At 36.1% G+C, this 22155-nt stretch overlaps 1 protein-coding gene across 1 annotated transcript in view; it reads right to left on the reverse strand.

Moving 5' to 3' along the window:
- LOC134532299 (neuroligin-2-like) overlaps positions 1–22155 on the reverse strand; it is a 445968-nt gene that overhangs the window by 51786 nt on the left and 372027 nt on the right. The window contains exons 4-5 of the mRNA XM_063368717.1: positions 19064–19261; positions 2944–3445 (exon numbers count right to left, since the gene is read on the reverse strand). Of these exons, the coding sequence (XP_063224787.1) occupies positions 2944–3445; positions 19064–19261 (700 nt within the window). The remainder of the gene's footprint in view (positions 1–2943; positions 3446–19063; positions 19262–22155) is intronic.

Raw genomic sequence — 22155 nt, forward strand, 5'->3', positions numbered from 1 at the left:
ATTAATTTGCAAACTGAACTTGTTAATCACATTTCTACACCAAAATGGCTTACTGTTAATACACTGTGGTGTTCAATATGAGTCATTATCCTTAGGCTGGTGGTGATATTATTTTTCGTTAGAATCTTGAAAAACATTTAAAAACATAAATTAATAAATTATTTCAAAAATAAACTTGGTAAAATATTAAATAATTACCATTCTCATATTTCATTACTTACTACAGGATCCTTATTATTTCTATCAACAATTTTTTTTCTATCTATAGAGTACACTGTTTGGTAATACTCTTACAAATTATTCTGCTGTGGATTTCAATAAATGGTCTTTCGTCTTATGGATAGAGAATACTTTTCAGTGGAACTGACCTACGGAGAACTAACTAGGGGAATTCTATGCTGCCATCTTTTTACTCACACATGATGGTGGACATACCAAATAACATTAAAAGAAACATCTGTAACGCTGTGGAAGTACAACATAATCCAGTTTTTTTACCGTTCGGTAACCGGTCGACAATATTGTCGGACAAAGTAAATTATTTCGTCACTATTTCACACTACACCATATTCGTCCGGTATTTAATCTATTGTTGCAGCCATGGGCAGAAGACAGAACTTATGAGCTGTGCTAGTTTGGTCCAAAGACGTAAAAAAAAAGGCGAACTTGACAGTTTTTTTTTTTTAGAATATCCCCTGTTAGTGAGAAGGGATGAAGTAGGGGCGTTTATTCTGTTTCAAGAACTGAGACAAGATGAAAAGAAATTTGAATCCTTGTAAACCTCCAAAGTTATATCCCACAAAAAGGGGCCTTTTTTTCAAACTAAACTGATTGATTAATCTGTCGAAATCAATGTCAAGTAAATCCACATTTTATAAAACTCTGTAAGAACACTTCGCCCGTATTGAAGGTCGCCGGACGAACTGCCCGGCGAACTGCCGGAAAGTGTGAACGCACAAATACTGAGCAGTATCACTCCGCAACTGTCCGCCCAGCGACCGGACGTTTGTAGCGGCCAATCACGCAGCCGTACGGCGGAAACTGTCGGATAAGTAGTGTGAACGCGCTCATGCCCGTCAACGTATCCGAGAGCTGGACGAATATAAAACCCCGGATAGTGTGAAAGGGGCCTAATACAGGGCGAATATGAATTAGACCGACAAGGTTCATCACGACAGAATGAGTTGAAAACATCCATAGGTACGACTTATAGTCTAAAGTGTTTCCCAAGGCTGGTTGGTACACAGCTTTGACGTTGGGTCTGAACAACATTTCTATTGTATGTAAATAATAAAGTATTTGAGATGGAAGACCGAGCATCTAGATTATGTTTAACTGATTTACGTTCTACAAAAATCGCGGATTTTGGTTGCCGTAGCAAAATTATTTAATTGAAATAATTAGGGGCAGTAACCCGTCACCAAAATAAATGTAAAATAAAAGAGTGAATCCCAATTATTTCAACTGCAGTCTTATCCTATATATATATAGTATCTTAACAATAATAAATAAATTTAAGATGAATTAGCAAAATCATTGTTGAAATTTAGGTTCCAGGCTGACTAAAAGAAGAAGAAAAAAATCAGTGTTCAGGTTCGCACAGTAGATTATTCGTGACAACCTCGTGATAAATCGATGTATTTCGTATTAATATGCATTTAAATCATCGATCTAATTTTTAATTTCCTTTTCGACGTTGTCGTTAACTCTCGCATTTTGTCAGCATTGGACGTTTTAGGCTTTTTGGTTTCCTTTCGACACGAGCTTTTCTCTAACTAGCGGTTTTTTTGTGATTCCGAGAATATTTACGGCAATATGAGATGGCACTTTTTAAAAATTATTTTGTAATTTTCAATTTAATAGCGATTTTCACTTACATTCCGGCGAACATTTTTGTTATCTCACTTTGGGGCCTAGTAGTTAGTTCTCCACAAGCTCATCATAATGACACCTGAATCATTGTCATAAGTAATCGCGTTTCCACGCTAAACCTATTAATAACTTTACACAAAGCCAACTCGTTACAATCACGCTCCACGCGCCGACACTGGTGTGACGACGTCGCAGGTAAAACAAACACTGCTCGAAAAAAACACGCACAAGCATGTTCCATCCTTCGCGGGCGCAAAATTAGAGAGCCACTTACAATTTTTGAGGAGCCAGCGACCTCGCACATGTTAGCGGTTCCGGTAACTTTCTTCATTGTTAAGTTAGCTGTTGCCTACGTGCATTTATTTTCTTTGAAGAAGTATTTATTTCTCACAGCGTGCGGTGGGATCGTGCCACCCGCGCGAAGTTTGACCCTTCTTGGGGCGAGAGTGTGAGGTCAGATTGTTGACCGCGGTGTTGCTGGAGTTAAAGCAACAGGGCGGTTACACACATCTGACAACATGGCGTGGGGGCAGCACTACTATAACATCCGTAGCTTTTGCGATCCGAGGGAATGGCCCAGTCATGCTTGACGAGAAATAACCTTCTAACAGACTGCCCCCGAGGTCCAGTTGGTTCCAATACGTACCTGAATTGCAGTATTTAGCTTTTATTTTCGAAACCTTTCAGTGCGAGCATGCTCGGAGGGACACCCTTTTATTTCATCCGTGTACCTACACATTCACCTGATAATATTATTAGTAGAGACCGGAAAAATTCGCGAATTCATTTCGCGATAGGCTCAAATACAAATAGTTATATCTCAGTGCTGCCTCTGCTATTGGCTCACAACTCACCTGGTTGACTCTGGGCCAATGAGAAACACACGACCAAAGATTCATCGAATTCACAGGCTGCTACGCTGGGACGTCTCGCAAGACAGCGGCCAACGAGTGGGTGACATTTTACCGAGTGTACGTAGAACTACGGAGTTCATCCTGCAGGTCGTTTAACCCGCGAATTTTTCCGGGTCTCTAATCATCAGAGACGTGTTCATCAATGGCGCGGCCTCACCTGTAGGTGTTCCGGACGAAGGTGCGCAGGATCTTGGAGCGGCGGTCCGCCTCGATGCCGTACAGCACGTCGTCCCCGGAGAAGGCGAGGTAGGCCTCGGCGCGCACCACTCCCAAGAGGAGGTCGTAGCGCGCGAGGCGCGACACCACGGCCTTGCTCTCCAGCGGGGAGGAGGGCGAGGACGAGGAGGAGGACGAGGAGGAGGAGGACGAGGAGGAGGAGGAGCCCTCGGAGGGAGGAGGCGGCGGTTCCCCGCCGTCCACCACCACGCCGTCCACGCTGGGCCCGAAGGCGGGCGAGAAGTCTGGCGCGCGCACCGCCGCCGACAGCAGCGCCTCTAGCGGCCGGTCGCGCAGGCAGCGCAGCAGCTGCGTGGCGGGCTGGTCCGGGGAGCAGCCGGCGTGGCGCGCCACCTGCCGCGCGTAGTGGCCCGGGTTGTCGACCAGCGCGCCGGGGCCCAGCGCCGAGCCGCTCATCAGCACGGCGCGGTGGAACAGCGTGCCTGCGCAGCCGCCATGTTGTTGCGCCCAAAACATCACATTGGATCTCCGTTGATAAAAAAAAATAACTGTCATAAAAAATGTGTTCGTGCAAATAAAAGGACTGGGATTATTTTATAAATACGATTAGCAAAATATAAATTGAATAAAATTATAACATTTAAATAATGACCGAGTGTTCGATATTAATATAAACACGTGTATAAAAATAATTAGTTAATTTAACAAAATAAGAAGAGACAATGAGTACGCTGAATGTTCTTCTTATTTATGATTTTTCATTATTAATTTAATAATAATATAACATTTTATAGTTTATAATGCGAATAAATTAAACATACGCGAACATAACCTCACTTTTATAAATACTCTCGAAAATAACTTGAAGTTTATAAAGAAAATTTCTATCATAATTATTAACAATTAATAACAATTTTTAAATATACGGACCCAAAATTAAAATAAATCATAAAGTGCACGGTTTAAAAAGACAAATATAATTGGCATTTGTATGTAGCCTTTTTTCATCCTGTCAATTTTTGTTGCATGCTGCGCGCGCATCGTAAAAATTTACTCTCATATTTTTTCCCCCCATTGCGCGCGTAAAGTAGTATAACTTCAAAGCAGGTCATTGAAAACTGTTTTTACAATGGAAACACTGCACTTCAACCAATGTTTTGGGCAAAACAATTAGCTGGAGAAAAAAAAAAAAACAGCTTCACACACTTACCGTGGCATAATATTAATTATGAAACGCTAAGCACCTTGATAATGTCTTATTTAACAATAATCTACAAACACTAAAAATATTGTAACTGAATTAAAATTATTTAATTGAAATAATTTATATTAAAATCATTTATTCATCAATTTTTGTACCACGGATAAATAGTGTAATTTTTGAAGGTAGATTATTAATTTAGATGTCAAAAGTAATGAAAAGGGTTGCCTTTTTTTTTAACTACCCTTTACCCCACAGTTTGCAAGAAAAACTAGAGTACAATTTACAATGAAATACTTCGAAGCCTATCAGGTATGCATCGCTCACAACATTCAGTTTCAAACAGCTGTCTAAAATCAGAAACACTGACTGTTAAGTGACGTGAACGCCAATGAATTTCTAAGAAAACATTTAACTAATTAATGTGTAAACTAAAGTCACTTCAGACGTAACATAAAACATATGATCGTGAAAGCTGAACAAACCATACGTATCATCGAAAGCCACAAGAGAAAATAATTGTGGTCACACATTTATTTGTGAGGGAAATATATTCTCATGAATCATAACTTGATAATTAAAGGAAATTTTGCTTAAGGTACCAAAGTTCACAAAATTTAGCGCGTAAAAGTGTAACTGACGAATGCATTCCGATTCTGAAAGTCACCGCGTCCCAAAACACAGCCGCTGGAAAACATGTTTGTGTCACATCAATGTCAAACACTAAGTTGTGTTTATGTTGATATTAGTGCAGGCAGTTGTTAAACTTCTATATTTAAAACAGAACCTTTATATTATAAACGCTAAATTTTGTAAACTATGGTGCCTCAAGTAAAATATCCCTTTAATAACAAGTTATGTTTTATGAGAATATATTTTCTCACAAATAATAGGTTTGACATCATTTTATGTTGGGGTGTTTTGATGGCATGTTTGGTTTGTTCAGCATTAACGTTTATGCTCTTTAGGGCGTGTCTGTAGTTGTTTCAGTTTAATTATTGTTTGAATGTTTTCTAGGAAATACCATTATTGACTACAGCGTATGACTTAACAGCCAGTGTCCCTGATTTCAGGCAGCTGTTTAATACTGAATGTTGTGAGTGTTGCACACCTGCCAGGCGTCGAAGTATTTCGTTTTAAATTTTATACTGTATTTCCTCGAAAACGGCAGGGTGAAGGGTAAATCAAGAAAAGCTATTTCTTTCTTTTAGAGATTTATATTACTAACATGCCTTTAAAAACTACATTTTTTCTTTGCGTCCGATACAAAAAAACATGGGAAATAAGTTTATATAATTAAATTATTTCAATCAAATTATTTCACTTCAGCAAAAATATCTACAATGTTTGTAGGATTTTTATTCATTCATATATTACCAAGAAGTCACTTAAGAATTTGCTGAGTGTGGATAAGTTTATCTCGTTTTGAAACTATTTTATGAAGAGTGAAAAGTTCTGGAAAAGAGGTTTTTTATTCTCCATAATATTTTCTATAGAGATGAAACGCCCAGTACAGGTTCTTTAAATCAATCAAGAGACTTGCATTACACCTTTATCTTAATTTCTCCGTCATATGATGTTATGGTTACTGCTCAAATTTCATGATTACCCTTTCCACGACAAGACGACTGCGCGCCAGTCCACAGCCTTGCGCTTAGAGGCGATACTGCGCTAGAAGCACCAGTAAGCGTCGTACTTATCCTCTATACTCACAAACACAAATACCTCCCTGAATAGGTGGTCCCTTTAACCTGTATATATTTGCCTCCGTGAACCTAGGGGAACGTATCAGCTTATAGGTGAGCCAAATAGATCTTTGTGATAGAAAAACTATTCTGAAATACATTTTATGAACTGTAATAGTCCAAAAAATAAAAACAATCGTAAATTTTAAAATAAGTTATGATTATGGGATTACAAAATTGAAAATCAAATATTTTTCTCGACCCTTATTGTATGTATTTAGCTTAGTGGGTAAGTGTGTTAGCAATACTTTCTAGTATGTTTAAAACTCGGGGATGGACATTTTGTTAAATCTTTCATATATAATTTAGTATTTCATTTTAAGCTGTTTGGTTTAGCAAAATTATATTATTATTTGTAATAATGTTTAAATTATTGTTATAATAACTTCAATACATAGCTCAGTTTGTTGGTCATGTTTCTAGGGGAGACTGATAAAATAGACATTTATCACATTAAGAATCTTTGAAAATGTCCAAAATGCTACATTTCATTTCTACACTAGAACATAAAACAATTGAAAATACCTTTTGACGTTGAAAACTATTGAACACACTTTAACGATTATTCAAACCTCCCCCCTCCCCAATAGCTTAAGTGTTATTTTTTTTTAGAATATACTAAAAAAATTTCAAGCGAACATTTAATATGTCAATTTCAGTAGTTAACAATTCCAAAAGAGGTTTAAACTACTAGTACCCCAGGAAAGCTGTACCTACATTTGTTTTGAATCATCACTGTAACTGAGTCAATATCCTTTCCTTTAATATATTATGAATTAGTAGAGACCTGTAAAATTCGCACATTCATTTCGCGATAGGAGAGTGTCCAAATACTTCTGACATTATTTTGCTTCAGTGATTGGGCCACAGTTTATCTGAAGGACTCTGCGCCAATGAAAAATCTTTAACAGAAGAATTAGCGAATCACGATCATTCCAGTCAACAGGTGTTAAGAGTCGGTAACCAATCAGCAGATGTAATTTGCACGAGTCCGTAGAGGATCATCGAGTCTATCCTTTAGGGATTTGAAATCGCGAATTTTACAGGTCTCTATGAATTAGGCATAAAGGAAAGATCGAAGAAAGCTAAGATGGGGTCATATACCTATTCTCAAATACTTTTTTTTTTTTTTGCTGTCTTGGTCACGCGCAAGTTTTATTAAGTATTCTTTAGAATACAGTCCTTTCTCGCTCTCTTTATCCGCGTACACGGGCGGATAGTAGTAGGAGTGTTGGTATCCCAGGCCAGGTTGTGGGGGTGGGGAAGAGTCAGGATTGTGGTGGGGGGAGGGGAGGGAAGCAGTGTAAATACAAAGTGCTTCCAAGCAGCCTTCCTACCCTCTCCAAACCCGAATAAAAGTAGGCCTACCCACCCTCCCTTGGCCGGCAGCTACCGGGTGCCTCGTCTGATGGCGTTACCGTGTAACCTGTCTTCCTTCCACCCCCCTTCCACTTCCTTCTCTCGTCCTTGCCATGCATAATGCATGCCGGTGGGGGCAGTGGAGGGGGGTCGGGCGGGCAGGCAGAAGCAGGCACGGTGACGTCAGACTGCGGGAGGGGGGAGGGTGCGGCTCGCGACACGCGGCAAGGGATGTTTAATTTTCCCGACAAGCCTGGAGACAGGTCCGAACCTGCTTTTCGGATCCCCGGCCGAGACGAGAGGGCGTGGCTCCGCTTATCCAGGCGCCATTTCACACGTCGATGTCTCTGACGTGCAAACACACCTTAGCTCCAGGTGTGCGGGGCTTTATGGCGCCGGTGACTTCGCGAATGGAACGGAAGTAGATTTTTGGAACGGAAGTGTGTAGTCACGGTGACGGATAGCGCGTACCATAGTTCACAGAGTCAAACTTCATAGCATACTATTTTTAACGGATTCTTTTTGACGTGACAACGTCTAATAAATCGATGAACGCCGGCTGCACGCACGAAAAAGTGTCCCGTTACGCACATTGTCCCGTTACGCTGTGTCCCGTTACGCTCATTGTACGCTTGCGCCGCATCTATCTCTCTTCCACTAGATTGGAACAACCATCGATTTGACTTTTTCGAGGCACATTAAACTTGAAACACTCCCATTCGTTTCCTACTTTTCCTATCATTGTCCTATCCTTAACAGAATAACACAGATTGGAAGAAGTTAAATAGCAAACATGTATAAAAGTTATATTTAAAATAACCTCTTCGTTAAAGTAATAAACATATTTGAATTAATGAGTGCAAATAAAAGTAAATGTATCAATTAATTATAGATTTCATTTCACTCCTACTTTGTATCCATACAAAATAGTGATAACTCAATAAAAATGATTCAATTTTATTCATAAAAGCATGCAATCATTTCATAATTGTTTTGTTATGACGTTGTCACGTTAAACTGTCGTCCGTAAACCGACTTTACAGAAAACCAATTTTTTTTTTAACAAGATTGGCAAGACATGGGGTGTAAACAGTTGCGCAAGTTATGACAATTTCCATAGTCTTGCGCGCCTTTTTGCAGCTATGATATTACACAACTGAGTGAATATCCGTTGAAAATAATAATTGTAGAAGAAAAAAAAACGAATGCAAAATTTTAGGACTAGCATTTAAATAAAATGAATGACAAAAAAAAAATCAACATGGCGTGTGAAACGGATCCTTAAAAAGTCACAAACGGCCACACGGTCAATGAACTGTCAGATGACAAATTTTATGTCTACAGAAATACGCTATAACTATTGTTTCAAACAGTTTTCAGGCCATTATAAAATTCTTTTATCTCTTAGTAATAAAAATTAGACTTAGTTAAATCATATAACTTAATTTAATAGAGAAGATGAAGTTTATTGTGCAAGGCTATTGCAATCAGTTTCTCCTGTGAAGTAATTCTTATCTTTTTTTTTTTTTTTTCGTAAGATTAGCATTTCGTTTTCTTATTTATTTTTAATAACCTCTAAATTTTTTTTTACTATACTTTTGAAACTAAGATGGTAGGCTATTTTGGCGAAAGGAGTAAAATATTGGTTACGTGTTTTCTTTTCTGCCTTGAGATATGGATTTATAAAAAAAATTAGACTAATTGCAAAAAAAAAAAAAAAAAAATTGAAAATATCAAAAACGCTAACAAATTTTGCATGTTTATTTTCTTGATTTAGAATTCAGGAGAATGTATAAGTTACGTCATCTTAATTAAATATAAGAAAACTTTTACCACAAATAAATACTGCGTGTGAATTAAAACTATATTTGCCCTGTGTTTGTGGTCTGAAAGTTTGTCTGAGGTGGAAAGGATGCAAATAACATAAATCTCGCGAAGAACGACGAAAATTGGAAACGTCGATGTTTGAACTGTGTTACACTCGACTGGTATTGGTGTGTGTGTGTGTGTGTGTGTGTGTGTGTGTGTTGTCTGTGGAGGGAAACAATTTTCTCGCTCGTGGCGTTGGGTGAGCGATTTCCCGCTGATGAATTTTTTTTTTCAGTCCCACGAGAACACAAACGAAATGATAAAGCCAGGCATCGCAGCTGTTCCGGTTTCCCGACTTGGAACAGCGCTATAAATAAACTTGCCTTTCGACTAGCCTACACCGTTAACAAATTTTTAACCTTAAATGTACGACTATCACTGGCTGCAAAATTATCCAGGGATACTCGTAAATCTACGGTTATCTTCGTACGGGTGCTACGTTCACTTGCTTTGAAAACTAATCAACAATAGTAATCATGTTATCTAAACATTTTTAACAAAAACATTTAATTTATGATAATTCAGATAATTTTAACCATGACTTAACTCTTGAAACCCTGAACACGCATACACTGCAGTTTAGAAAGAAAGTTTCTGATACTGTTTTTGTAATAAATGGTTTTATAAATGTTTACCACAGCACTGAAATATTAAACAAAATTGGTCTTAGAGTTCCTTCATTCAATCATAGAACAATGCGACCTTTTCGAACGTATCACATAAAAAATGAGCTATCAAAATGGTGTACTGATAATTGTAATGATATTTTGAAAGATTTAGACCCTTTCAAAAGGGCAAAAAACTCAATGAAAGACATTTTGAATTCTTAATTTTCTTGCAGTTAAAATAATTTCTGATGTAAATAATGTATTATTGTTTTTTCATTTATTATGTATTAATTTAAAATTGACAAATTTAGTTATTATATTTTTTTCAAATGTCTTTTTTCATGTGTTTATGTTTGTGTTGTCCCATTTTATTATTGTGGTATTATTGTGTTTTGTGTGTGTTATTGTTACATTTTTTGTAATAATTTTTAAGTGCCCACTTGTTAAAGGCTCTGACTGTTGGTAGGCACTCAAATAATTATAATAAATAAATAAATAAATAAATAAACAAAACATTTAGACACGTGTTGAGTCTACAGCGAAGACCTTCTTTTTTTTCTTTCGTGTATTTACATTGTTTACAAATAAACACACAACACAGAAGACGGAATCTGGCGTTGTTCCTACGGAAATCCAGTCATCTGTGATTACGAAGAACTTTTCGTTTCTTTCAGGTAAATTCTTCGTTTAAAAGTTCGTAAATTGACTGTAATTTCTAACGGTGTACAGATGAAGGTGGATTTATAACCTGAATTTTTTTTTTACGTTTGAACAAAAATAAAACAAACAAAACAATTCTAACCAAACTTCACCTCTTGCAGTAAAGAGTGGTCAAATCAAACATTATTTCAGCAGAATGTTTTACGTAATACTTTGAATACTTACAATAACGTAAAACAGATATGATATTGTGCCTACTTGTGGACTAAAATTATTTTTAAATTAATAAACTCCATTTTCCACCCTCCCTTGCAAATATTGATTCGTCGGGTCAAAAACCATTTCTGAGAAAATGTTTCGGTACTGCTCTTAGAAAGTGTAATAACCTAAAAAAGATGCAACTTTTAAAAAATATAGTGACAGTTATTATGTCTTATCAATTTAAAAAACACTTCCTATTTTTACCTGTTTTGTCCAAGTTTTCCCCTTAACGATAGTAGACAATGGTTTGTAGGTATTTCCCGAAAGTTGTACAACGGTACGAACTATAGTACGTACCTAATAAATCTTCGGAAAAAAAAAAAAAGGAATGCGATAGAGTAAATTTGAGACCGTAGGTCAACTGTTTGCAAGATCTCATTCAAACATTAAAAGTAACAAAATAAAAAGTATTACCCTTTGGCACAGTCTACAGGCGTAGGTAGATTTAGTAATACCTACTTATTCTGCAAATGTTATGGAAACTTCCATAATCTTCAGGAACATTTTAAAAACTTAATGTAAATTTTTTATATTCCATGCAGAGAAAATATTTCGAATGCTTTAAACTTAATGCAACCAGCATTAGAAAGCCGAGAACGAATTTTCATACTATGCCTACTGAGGCAGTAGTGAATATTTTTGATCATCAAACTCAAACTTTTGTCCCTTGCACTTCTAACACGTGGGCACATATACTTTTGCTTTGAACCAAGGCTTAGTATAATATTAACACTGTTAAAAATAAATACGAACAAATGTGATAGGTAGTAAGAAAGTTTAAATATGTTTTAATTTTTTCTCAAAAATTTGTTTCATCCAATAGTTTAAGATAATGAATATGATTTTTACAGCAAATGATAAGGGATTTAATAGTTTACCTGATAAAAAAGTTAACATTTTTTTGTCTCTCAATCCTTCTTATTTCCACCCATTGCAGGAATGGTTGGTTACATAAAAATTTTCTTTAGAAATTTTTTATTGACCAAATTTAGGAAGTTAAAATAAATAAGAATGGATTCAATATGGTACTTGGTACGAAATTTTTATTTATATATTTTTTTCTAAACTTTGATTTTTTTAACCCCTTGCAGTAATGTTTCTTCTTAAAAAAATGTTTCAGACAGAAGTTTTAGATGATTTTTAGATGATTTACAATCACTTGTTATATATTCTATAGTTTATCTTCTAAGAGAGTGGTGAATTTTTTTTGTTCTATAACCTTTTTTTCACCCTTTGCAACAGTGGTTTATTGTATAAAAAAAAATTGTTTCAGACAAAAGTTTTGGATAACGAATTTTAAGGTTTACAAACAATATGATCGTATTTTATATGTTTATTATTAAGGAAGTTATGAACTTTTTTTGTCTATAAATGCACGTAATTTCAACCCTTTCCACCAGTTATTTCAGAAGAAAGTTTTAGATAATATTTAATAGTATACATGGTTCAGAAATTATAATTTTTTTTATTTCCCTCTCTGTTTTTTCCCCAACCTCTTGCAGGAATTGGTAGTATTATCAAAAAAATTGTTTTATAACAGAGTTTTAGTTTAAAATTATCTATATATATAAAAATTTAGCTTCCGTATGTATTTGGCCGCAAAACTCGGAAAGTATACGATGGTTTGGATTGAAATTTTTACAGAACATTGCATCTTAACAGAAGAGTGTTCATCTATATATATAAAAATTTAGCTTCCGTATGTATTTGGCCGCAAAACTCGGAAAGTATACGATGGTTTGGATTGAAATTTTTACAGAACATTGCATCTTAACAGAAGAGTGTTTATATGAAATAAAAGTTTGGGAAAATCCACCGGAAAAGTCGGAAAAAAAAGTTTCTATAACTAAATATCATGGTCACCCAACTTAGTTGTGACCACGCTCGACGATGCTGTACCATATTGTCGAAGTTCAAGCACATCAGGCTACTCGACCATTGTGCCTTGACGACTATAATTTACACAAATATGTATATATATATATATTTCAAGAAAGAATAAAAAACTTTATTTAATTTGAAAGTATATTCTTTCGACTCTATTGATAAAAATACGTTTAAATTAAAAAATATTCAAATTTTTGGAGCACAGTAAAAAAAATGCATTTAACCACGAATATGCGAGTTAAACTTCAGAACGATCCAACAGCAGTCATATTTTCAAGACAATTAATTGAAGTTGGTAACGGCACTGTACCTACAAATCCAGAAACAGGAAATATCAGCTTATCATCTGATTTATGCAACATCGTAGATTCAAAAGAGGAATTAGTAGACAAGGTATTCCAAAACATCGAAACAAAATTCAAAAATCATGCATGGTTGAGCGAAAGAGCCATTCTAGCGGCTAAAAATGTTGACGTACACGATATGAACAATAGTATTATAAACAGAATCGAAGGTGAAACAATGACATACAAATCTATTGATTCAGTAGTGCACCAAAATGAAGCAGTGAACTTTCCAACGGAATTTCTCAATTCACTCGATGTTCCAGGATTACCACCACATATTTTGAATTTGAAAATTGGTGTGCCAATTATATTGCTTCGAAATATCTGTCAGCCTAAATTATGTAATGGTACACGATTAGTAGTTAAAAAATTAATGGATAATCTTATTGAAGCAACAATTTTGATTGGACTTCATAAAGGTGAAGACGTATTACTTCCACGAATGCCACTTATTCCGACAGATATGGCGTTCGAGTTCAAACGACTTCAATTTCCAATACGCCTTGCGTTCGCTATGACCATCAATAAAGCACAAGGACAATCTTTGCAAGTGTGCGGTTTGAATTTAGAAAATGAATGCTTCTCTCATGGACAGTTATATGTCGGGTGCTCCAGAGTCGGTAAACCATCTGATCTATATGTTTATGCAAAAAATGGGAAAACAAGGAATGTAGTCCTTCCATTAGCTTTACAATAAAAATATTTAAGCTAAACACATTTTTATTTCTTCTATTACATTCCACAGCCATGCACAGTAAAATATTAAATTAAACAATGAATAAATATTAAACTGTGCCACAGCAAAGCGTGGCCGGGTTTAGCTAGTATGAAATAAAAGTTTGGGAAAATCCACCGGAAAAGTCGGAAAAAAAAGTTTCTAAATTCCGTATGTATTTGGCCGCAAAACTCGGAAAGTATACGATGGTTTGGATTGAAATTTTTACAGAACATTGCATCTTAACAGAAGAGTGTTTATATGAAATAAAAGTTTGGGAAAATCCACCGGAAAAGTCGGAAAAAAAAAGTTTCTATAACTAAATATCATGGTCACCCAACTTAGTTGAGACCACACTCGACGATGCTGTACCATATTGTCGAAGTTCAAGCACATCAGGCTACTTTTTTTAAATTTTATTTTTAATTAAAAGATTGATGGCACACTGGCAAGTTTTTTTGAGTCACCAGTGTGCCAGCAATCTCCCCCCCCCTTAATGTTGTAGTTTTAAGTCACCCCGAGTCATTGTGCAAATGTAGTGTTGGTTGAAGGTTGTTATTAAGACAATACAAATTACACCCATGTCTTACCCGGGATTCGAACCCGGAGCCCCCGCACCGTAGCCCGGTGGGCCGTCGACTGCGCTACGGAGGCCGACGTCTACTCGACCATTGTGCCTTGACGACTATAATTTACACAAATATGTATATATATATTTCAAGAAAGAATAAAAAACTTTATTTAATTTGAAAGTATATTCTTTCGACTCTATTGATAAAAATACGTTTAAATTAAAAAATACATTTCGTACAATACATTTGAAAATTAAATAATTATTATCTTATAGCTTATATCTTATATATTGCTATTATAATTTGTTATAATCACGTACGTTGTTATGATAATTGTTGATATATCAAACCGGTTGTCATATCAACCCTGTTGTCATAGCAAAATGTGTTTGTTGATTTTTCCAACAATAATCTTTTAACACTTTTGTTTTGTTTTCTAATAAGCCAAATATTGATTAAGCACAAAATGTGTCACTGTGACCAGTTTATGTGTATGGTATCATTTATAAATGTTTAATTAAAGAATGGAATTGGTTGGATTTCATCTGTAAAGTGAGTAAACTTATGTTTTATAAAAAAATTGTGATTTAATGAAACACTATTTTCAGAATTTTGTATTCATATAGTTTTTTTATCTTGGAAATAATTTAACTTTATTTTTTCACTGGAAATATGAATTATGTAGGCTACTATCATTAAACCTTATGGTGCCAAAGTATGAAAAATCGTGTTTTCTGTGTTGTGCGAAAATTGTCAAGGCCGAAAAATCCTCTTAAAGTATATATATTAACTAAGACACGTTTTTCGACACTTAACCACATTCTATCGTTGTGAGTTGAGCTACCCTATTATTAGCTGCTTTTTCTCATAAAATATTGCAGAAGTTTTATGTTTCTGGGCATCGCACAGCATGTGACACTGGAAATGTGTTTTTCATATTTATTTGTTTACAATAAAAACTTCACATTTTAATTAATTTAATTACATGTTTTAAAAGTATACATTTGTTTATTTTGAGTTTATTTTGGTTAATTATAAATTTTTATTCGCTTTTTAAACTTATATTTTTTTATATATTTCTTAGTAATTTTATCAATGAAACAGTCAGTATAACTTTCATAGAAGGTTTTATATAAATTGACTTAATTTTTTTTCAATACATTCTGTGTAAACAATTATGAACGGAACAATAATTACAGAACTAATATTTCATTGTATTAAGAAAAAATTTAAGATTTAAAAAATAAAATCCATGAATATTATTTTATAACTACGTAGACAAGGTATTCCAAAACATCGAAACAAAATTCAAAAATCATGCATGGTTGAGCGAAAGAGCCATTCTAGCGGCTAAAAATGTTGACGTACACGATATGAACAATAGTATTATAAACAGAATCGAAGGTGAAACAATGACATACAAATCTATTGATTCAGTAGTGCACCAAAATGAAGCAGTGAACTTTCCAACGGAATTTCTCAATTCACTCGATGTTCCAGGATTACCACCACATATTTTGAATTTGAAAATTGGTGTGCCAATTATATTGCTTCGAAATATCTGTCAGCCTAAATTATGTAATGGTACACGATTAGTAGTTAAAAAATTAATGGATAATCTTATTGAAGCAACAATTTTGATTGGACTTCATAAAGGTGAAGACGTATTACTTCCACGAATGCCACTTATTCCGACAGATATGGCGTTCGAGTTCAAACGACTTCAATTTCCAATACGCCTTGCGTTCGCTATGACCATCAATAAAGCACAAGGACAATCTTTGCAAGTGTGCGGTTTGAATTTAGAAAATGAATGCTTCTCTCATGGACAGTTATATGTCGGGTGCTCCAGAGTCGGTAAACCATCTGATCTATATGTTTATGCAAAAAATGGGAAAACAAGGAATGTAGTCCTTCCATTAGCTTTACAATAAAAATATTTAAGCTAAACACATTTTTATTTCTTCTATTACATTCCACAGCCATGCACAGTAAAATATTAAATTAAACAATGAATAAATATTAAACTGTGCCACAGCAAAGCGTGGCCGGGTTTAGCTAGTATGAAATAAAAGTTTGGGAAAATCCACCGGAAAAGTCGGAAAAAAAAGTTTCTAAATTCCGTATGTATTTGGCCGCAAAACTCGGAAAGTATACGATGGTTTGGATTGAAATTTTTACAGAACATTGCATCTTAACAGAAGAGTGTTTATATGAAATAAAAGTTTGGGAAAATCCACCGGAAAAGTCGGAAAAAAAAAGTTTCTATAACTAAATATCATGGTCACCCAACTTAGTTGAGACCACACTCGACGATGCTGTACCATATTGTCGAAGTTCAAGCACATCAGGCTACTTTTTTTAAATTTTATTTTTAATTAAAAGATTGATGGCACACTGGCAAGTTTTTTTGAGTCACCAGTGTGCCAGCAATCTCCCCCCCCTTAATGTTGTAGTTTTAAGTCACCCCGAGTCATTGTGCAAATGTAGTGTTGGTTGAAGGTTGTTATTAAGACAATACAAATTACACCCATGTCTTACCCGGGATTCGAACCCGGAGCCCCCGCACCGTAGCCCGGTGGGCCGTCGACTGCGCTACGGAGGCCGACGTCTACTCGACCATTGTGCCTTGACGACTATAATTTACACAAATATGTATATATATATTTCAAGAAAGAATAAAAAACTTTATTTAATTTGAAAGTATATTCTTTCGACTCTATTGATAAAAATACGTTTAAATTAAAAAATACATTTCGTACAATACATTTGAAAATTAAATAATTATTATCTTATAGCTTATATCTTATATATTGCTATTATAATTTGTTATAATCACGTACGTTGTTATGATAATTGTTGATATATCAAACCGGTTGTCATATCAACCCTGTTGTCATAGCAAAATGTGTTTGTTGATTTTTCCAACAATAATCTTTTAACACTTTTGTTTTGTTTTCTAATAAGCCAAATATTGATTAAGCACAAAATGTGTCACTGTGACCAGTTTATGTGTATGGTATCATTTATAAATGTTTAATTAAAGAATGGAATTGGTTGGATTTCATCTGTAAAGTGAGTAAACTTATGTTTTATAAAAAAATTGTGATTTAATGAAACACTATTTTCAGAATTTTGTATTCATATAGTTTTTTTATCTTGGAAATAATTTAACTTTATTTTTTCACTGGAAATATGAATTATGTAGGCTACTATCATTAAACCTTATGGTGCCAAAGTATGAAAAATCGTGTTTTCTGTGTTGTGCGAAAATTGTCAAGGCCGAAAAATCCTCTTAAAGTATATATATTAACTAAGACACGTTTTTCGACACTTAACCACATTCTATCGTTGTGAGTTGAGCTACCCTATTATTAGCTGCTTTTTCTCATAAAATATTGCAGAAGTTTTATGTTTCTGGGCATCGCACAGCATGTGACACTGGAAATGTGTTTTTCATATTTATTTGTTTACAATAAAAACTTCACATTTTAATTAATTTAATTACATGTTTTAAAAGTATACATTTGTTTATTTTGAGTTTATTTTGGTTAATTATAAATTTTTATTCGCTTTTTAAACTTATATTTTTTTATATATTTCTTAGTAATTTTATCAATGAAACAGTCAGTATAACTTTCATAGAAGGTTTTATATAAATTGACTTAATTTTTTTTCAATACATTCTGTGTAAACAATTATGAACGGAACAATAATTACAGAACTAATATTTCATTGTATTAAGAAAAAATTTAAGATTTAAAAAATAAAATCCATGAATATTATTTTATAACTACGTAGACAAGGTATTCCAAAACATCGAAACAAAATTCAAAAATCATGCATGGTTGAGCGAAAGAGCCATTCTAGCGGCTAAAAATGTTGACGTACACGATATGAACAATAGTATTATAAACAGAATCGAAGGTGAAACAATGACATACAAATCTATTGATTCAGTAGTGCACCAAAATGAAGCAGTGAACTTTCCAACGGAATTTCTCAATTCACTCGATGTTCCAGGATTACCACCACATATTTTGAATTTGAAAATTGGTGTGCCAATTATATTGCTTCGAAATATCTGTCAGCCTAAATTATGTAATGGTACACGATTAGTAGTTAAAAAATTAATGGATAATCTTATTGAAGCAACAATTTTGATTGGACTTCATAAAGGTGAAGACGTATTACTTCCACGAATGCCACTTATTCCGACAGATATGGCGTTCGAGTTCAAACGACTTCAATTTCCAATACGCCTTGCGTTCGCTATGACCATCAATAAAGCACAAGGACAATCTTTGCAAGTGTGCGGTTTGAATTTAGAAAATGAATGCTTCTCTCATGGACAGTTATATGTCGGGTGCTCCAGAGTCGGTAAACCATCTGATCTATATGTTTATGCAAAAAATGGGAAAACAAGGAATGTAGTCCTTCCATTAGCTTTACAATAAAAATATTTAAGCTAAACACATTTTTATTTCTTCTATTACATTCCACAGCCATGCACAGTAAAATATTAAATTAAACAATGAATAAATATTAAACTGTGCCACAGCAAAGCGTGGCCGGGTTTAGCTAGTAAATAAATAAAATAAGGTAGTTGTGATTTTTTTTCGTCTCTACACTCTAAAAAAAAATTGTACTTTTACAAGGGAAATTCTTGGAAACCCTGTTGCCAAGGATATTTCTTGCAAAACTACAAGGCAGAGCCTTGCAAAATCGCACATGGCACAAAGCTCTGCCTTGTAGTTTTACAAGTAATATACTTGGCAACAGGGTTTCCAAGGATTTTCCTTGTAAAATATACAAAACTTTCTTTCCTAAGCCCCGGTCTAGTCCACCTTCCTGCAGCGCGCGGGGCAACACTCACCGTCGGGCACGGCGCTAGACGTCATCAGCAGGTTGACGCAGGCGGCTCCCGTGCCGTGGCCCATGACGGTGACGCTGGCCGGGTCGCCGCCGAACACGGCGATGTTCTCCTGCACCCAGTGCAGCGCCGCGATCTGGTCCATGAGGCCGTAGTTGGAGGGCGCGCGCTGCTCGTCGCCCGGGTTCACGTTCAGGAAGCCTGCCGCACACGCGATACGCTCGGGCGACACGCCTTCCCCGCCGCCTGCAGCCCAGGTCGTCACCACGACGGCCGAAACACCACAAACCGCCGAACGTACAATAACGCCTGATACCTAGAGACCTGCAAAATTCGCGGGTTCATCAGGTGATAGGCTAGAATCCAAACACATATACCTCTTAGATGATTTTGCTGTTGGCTTACTGTTCATCTGGACGAATCTCATCCAGTTATAAATAGGGACAGGAAAAATTCGCGGGTTCAATGACCTCCAGGATGAACTCCATAGTTCTACGTACACTCGGTCAAATGTCACCCACTCATTGGCTGCTGTCTTGTGAGACGTCCCAACGTAGCAGCCTGTGATTCGATAAAGCTTTGGTTGGGTGTTTCTCACTGGCCCAGAGTCATCCAGGTGAGTCGTAAGCCAATAGCAGAGGCAGCACTGAGGTATAACTATTTGTATTTTAGCCTATCGCGAAATGAATTCGCGAATTTTTCCGGTCTCTAACAATAACTAAAGACTGGAAAAATTCGCGGTTTCAATGACCTCTAGGACAGACTCCACGATCCTCTATGTACTGGGATAAATTGCACCTGCTCATCGGATACTGACTCGAGACACGCGTTACTTGGGATGCTTGTGATTTGATACTTCTTTTGTTGAAGGTTTTTCATTGGCTTAGAGTCCTTCAGCTAAACGGTGGTCCAATCACTGACTCAGCATAAAGGTGTACGAGTTTGGAGTCTAGCCTACCGCGAAATGAATCCGCGAATTTTTCCGGTCTCTAACAATAACTAGAGACCCGGAAATTTCGCGGATTCCTCTGGCCTCAGGACACAGTTCAAAGTTATAGGTGTGCTCGACCCACGTTTACTTTCCCATTGGTTGATTGATTTCTTAGCGAGAACATTTTATATCCTTGTTATTTGTCACTACCTGATTCGCTTGCTTCTCTCCTAGCCGGGCATCGTTGGCTCACGGTCGTAGAGGGGCGTGTCCAAACAACTGCGGGCCAATCATGAACACAGTGCGAGAGTGTGAAGGTTTGCATTCTAGCTTGCGACTAAATGAATCCGCGAAATTTCCGGGTCTCTAACAATAACGCCTAATACCTAGAGACCTGCAAAATTCGCGGATTCATCAGGTGATAGGCTAGAATTCAAACACACATACCTCTTAGATAATTTTGCTGTTGGCTTACTGTTCATCTGGACGAATCTCAAACCAGTTATAAACCCTCAACCAAAGAAGGATCGAATCACAGACAAACCAGCTGAGAAGACTTACAAGTCGGCAGCCAATGAACTTGCGTTATTTTCCCGAGTGTCTATCCTGAAGGCCATCGAAACCGCGAATTTTGCAGGTCTCTACTAATACCATAACGCCGAATGCAAAATTGACCGCAACGCCGACAGCTAGAAAAACTGCTGTGTACCACAACGCTGAAATACAGTAACGCCGAAAAATGTTGTTGTGGGGAGGGGGAGGGGGCAACAGGAGCAAAATTAAAAAAAAACAACTGGATGAATTTGTGAGCTAACCTTACCTAATCTAACCTTTGTGGCAGTCCTGCAATGACATTTTTCGGGGTTAACGTATTTCGGCGTTGTGGTAATTCGGCGTTGTGGTAATTCGGCGTTGTGGTAATTCGGCGTTGTGGTACACAGCAGTTTTCTAGCTGTCGGCGTTGTGGTCGATTTGGCATTTCGGCGTTATGGTTTTCGGCGTTATTGTACGTTCGCCGTTGTGGTGTTTCGGCGTTGTGGTGCGTCCCCGGAGATTTCTATCCGTCCGTCTGTCCGTCCGGACAAACTTTTGTGTTTTCATCCTTTTAGAAGGACGGCTGGAAGAAATCATAACATCCAAATGACAGCTAGCTGTTGGCTTGTCAAATGTTTGCTGTTTCCATAACTATTTTTTTTAAAACTGAAGTATGAACACATTTTACTGACCTGCGGCCAGTACGATGGGCCAGAAAACTATCATCCGTCAGTCTGTCAAAAGTTTGTTAACTTGGTTTTTTTTTTGACGGACGGGCGGTTGAAATTATAACCTCCAAATATCAGCTAGATGTTGGCGTGTCAAATCACATTATATTAGGAGAGTATTTAAGTTTGAATAATTGTTTGGTTGCTTTCGTAATTATGATTATTTAACTAAAGTATGAAAACATTTTAACTGAGCTGGAGCCAATATGGCCAGAAATCTTTCATCCGCCCGTCTGTAAAAATTTTGATAACTTCATTCTTTTGACCCTTAAAGCAGGGTATTGGAAATTCTTGATCAAATTTTGCAAACTTTACGTTCGCAATAAGATGAAAATTATTGTCTACACCTACGAACCTACGAAAGCTCTGGATGGACAAACTAAAAACATCGTGTTTCTTCAAGCTTTGCAATTAATAGCTCAAAAAATATATGAAGAACAATGCTTGGTTGTTTGTTTGTATTCTCGCACTCAAGAACTGCAGGGTCGTAACTAGAAGGAAGGGGTTGCTAGAGGAACTTATGCCCCGGGCTCCGTATTTGGGAAGGGGGGGGGGGGGGGTAAACTGGCATAGTAATTTTTACTTAAGATATTTATTTGAATATCATAGTGTTAAAACACAAAAAATATATAGTTGGAGGGCAGATGAATTGAATTATTTGTATTGAAAGATGCATACATGTATATCGTCAAATATATAAAAGCTGATAAATGTCGCGTATGCATTAAACATGCGATGTTTTAAAAATGAAATTAATGCAAATAAATATATTTGTTTATCATCTAAATTAAATCAAAAATGTTTGGAATAGTGTAATTAATGCGTGGTTGTGATATGAGGGCTTGTCGGGAAAGGTTTTGAGTTGGTTGTTTTGAAAAGAAATGCGGGGCTTCCAAGTTGAG

This window comes from Bacillus rossius, chromosome 5 (assembly GCF_032445375.1).
Source record: "Bacillus rossius redtenbacheri isolate Brsri chromosome 5, Brsri_v3, whole genome shotgun sequence".
NCBI lineage: Eukaryota > Metazoa > Arthropoda > Insecta > Phasmatodea > Bacillidae > Bacillus > Bacillus rossius.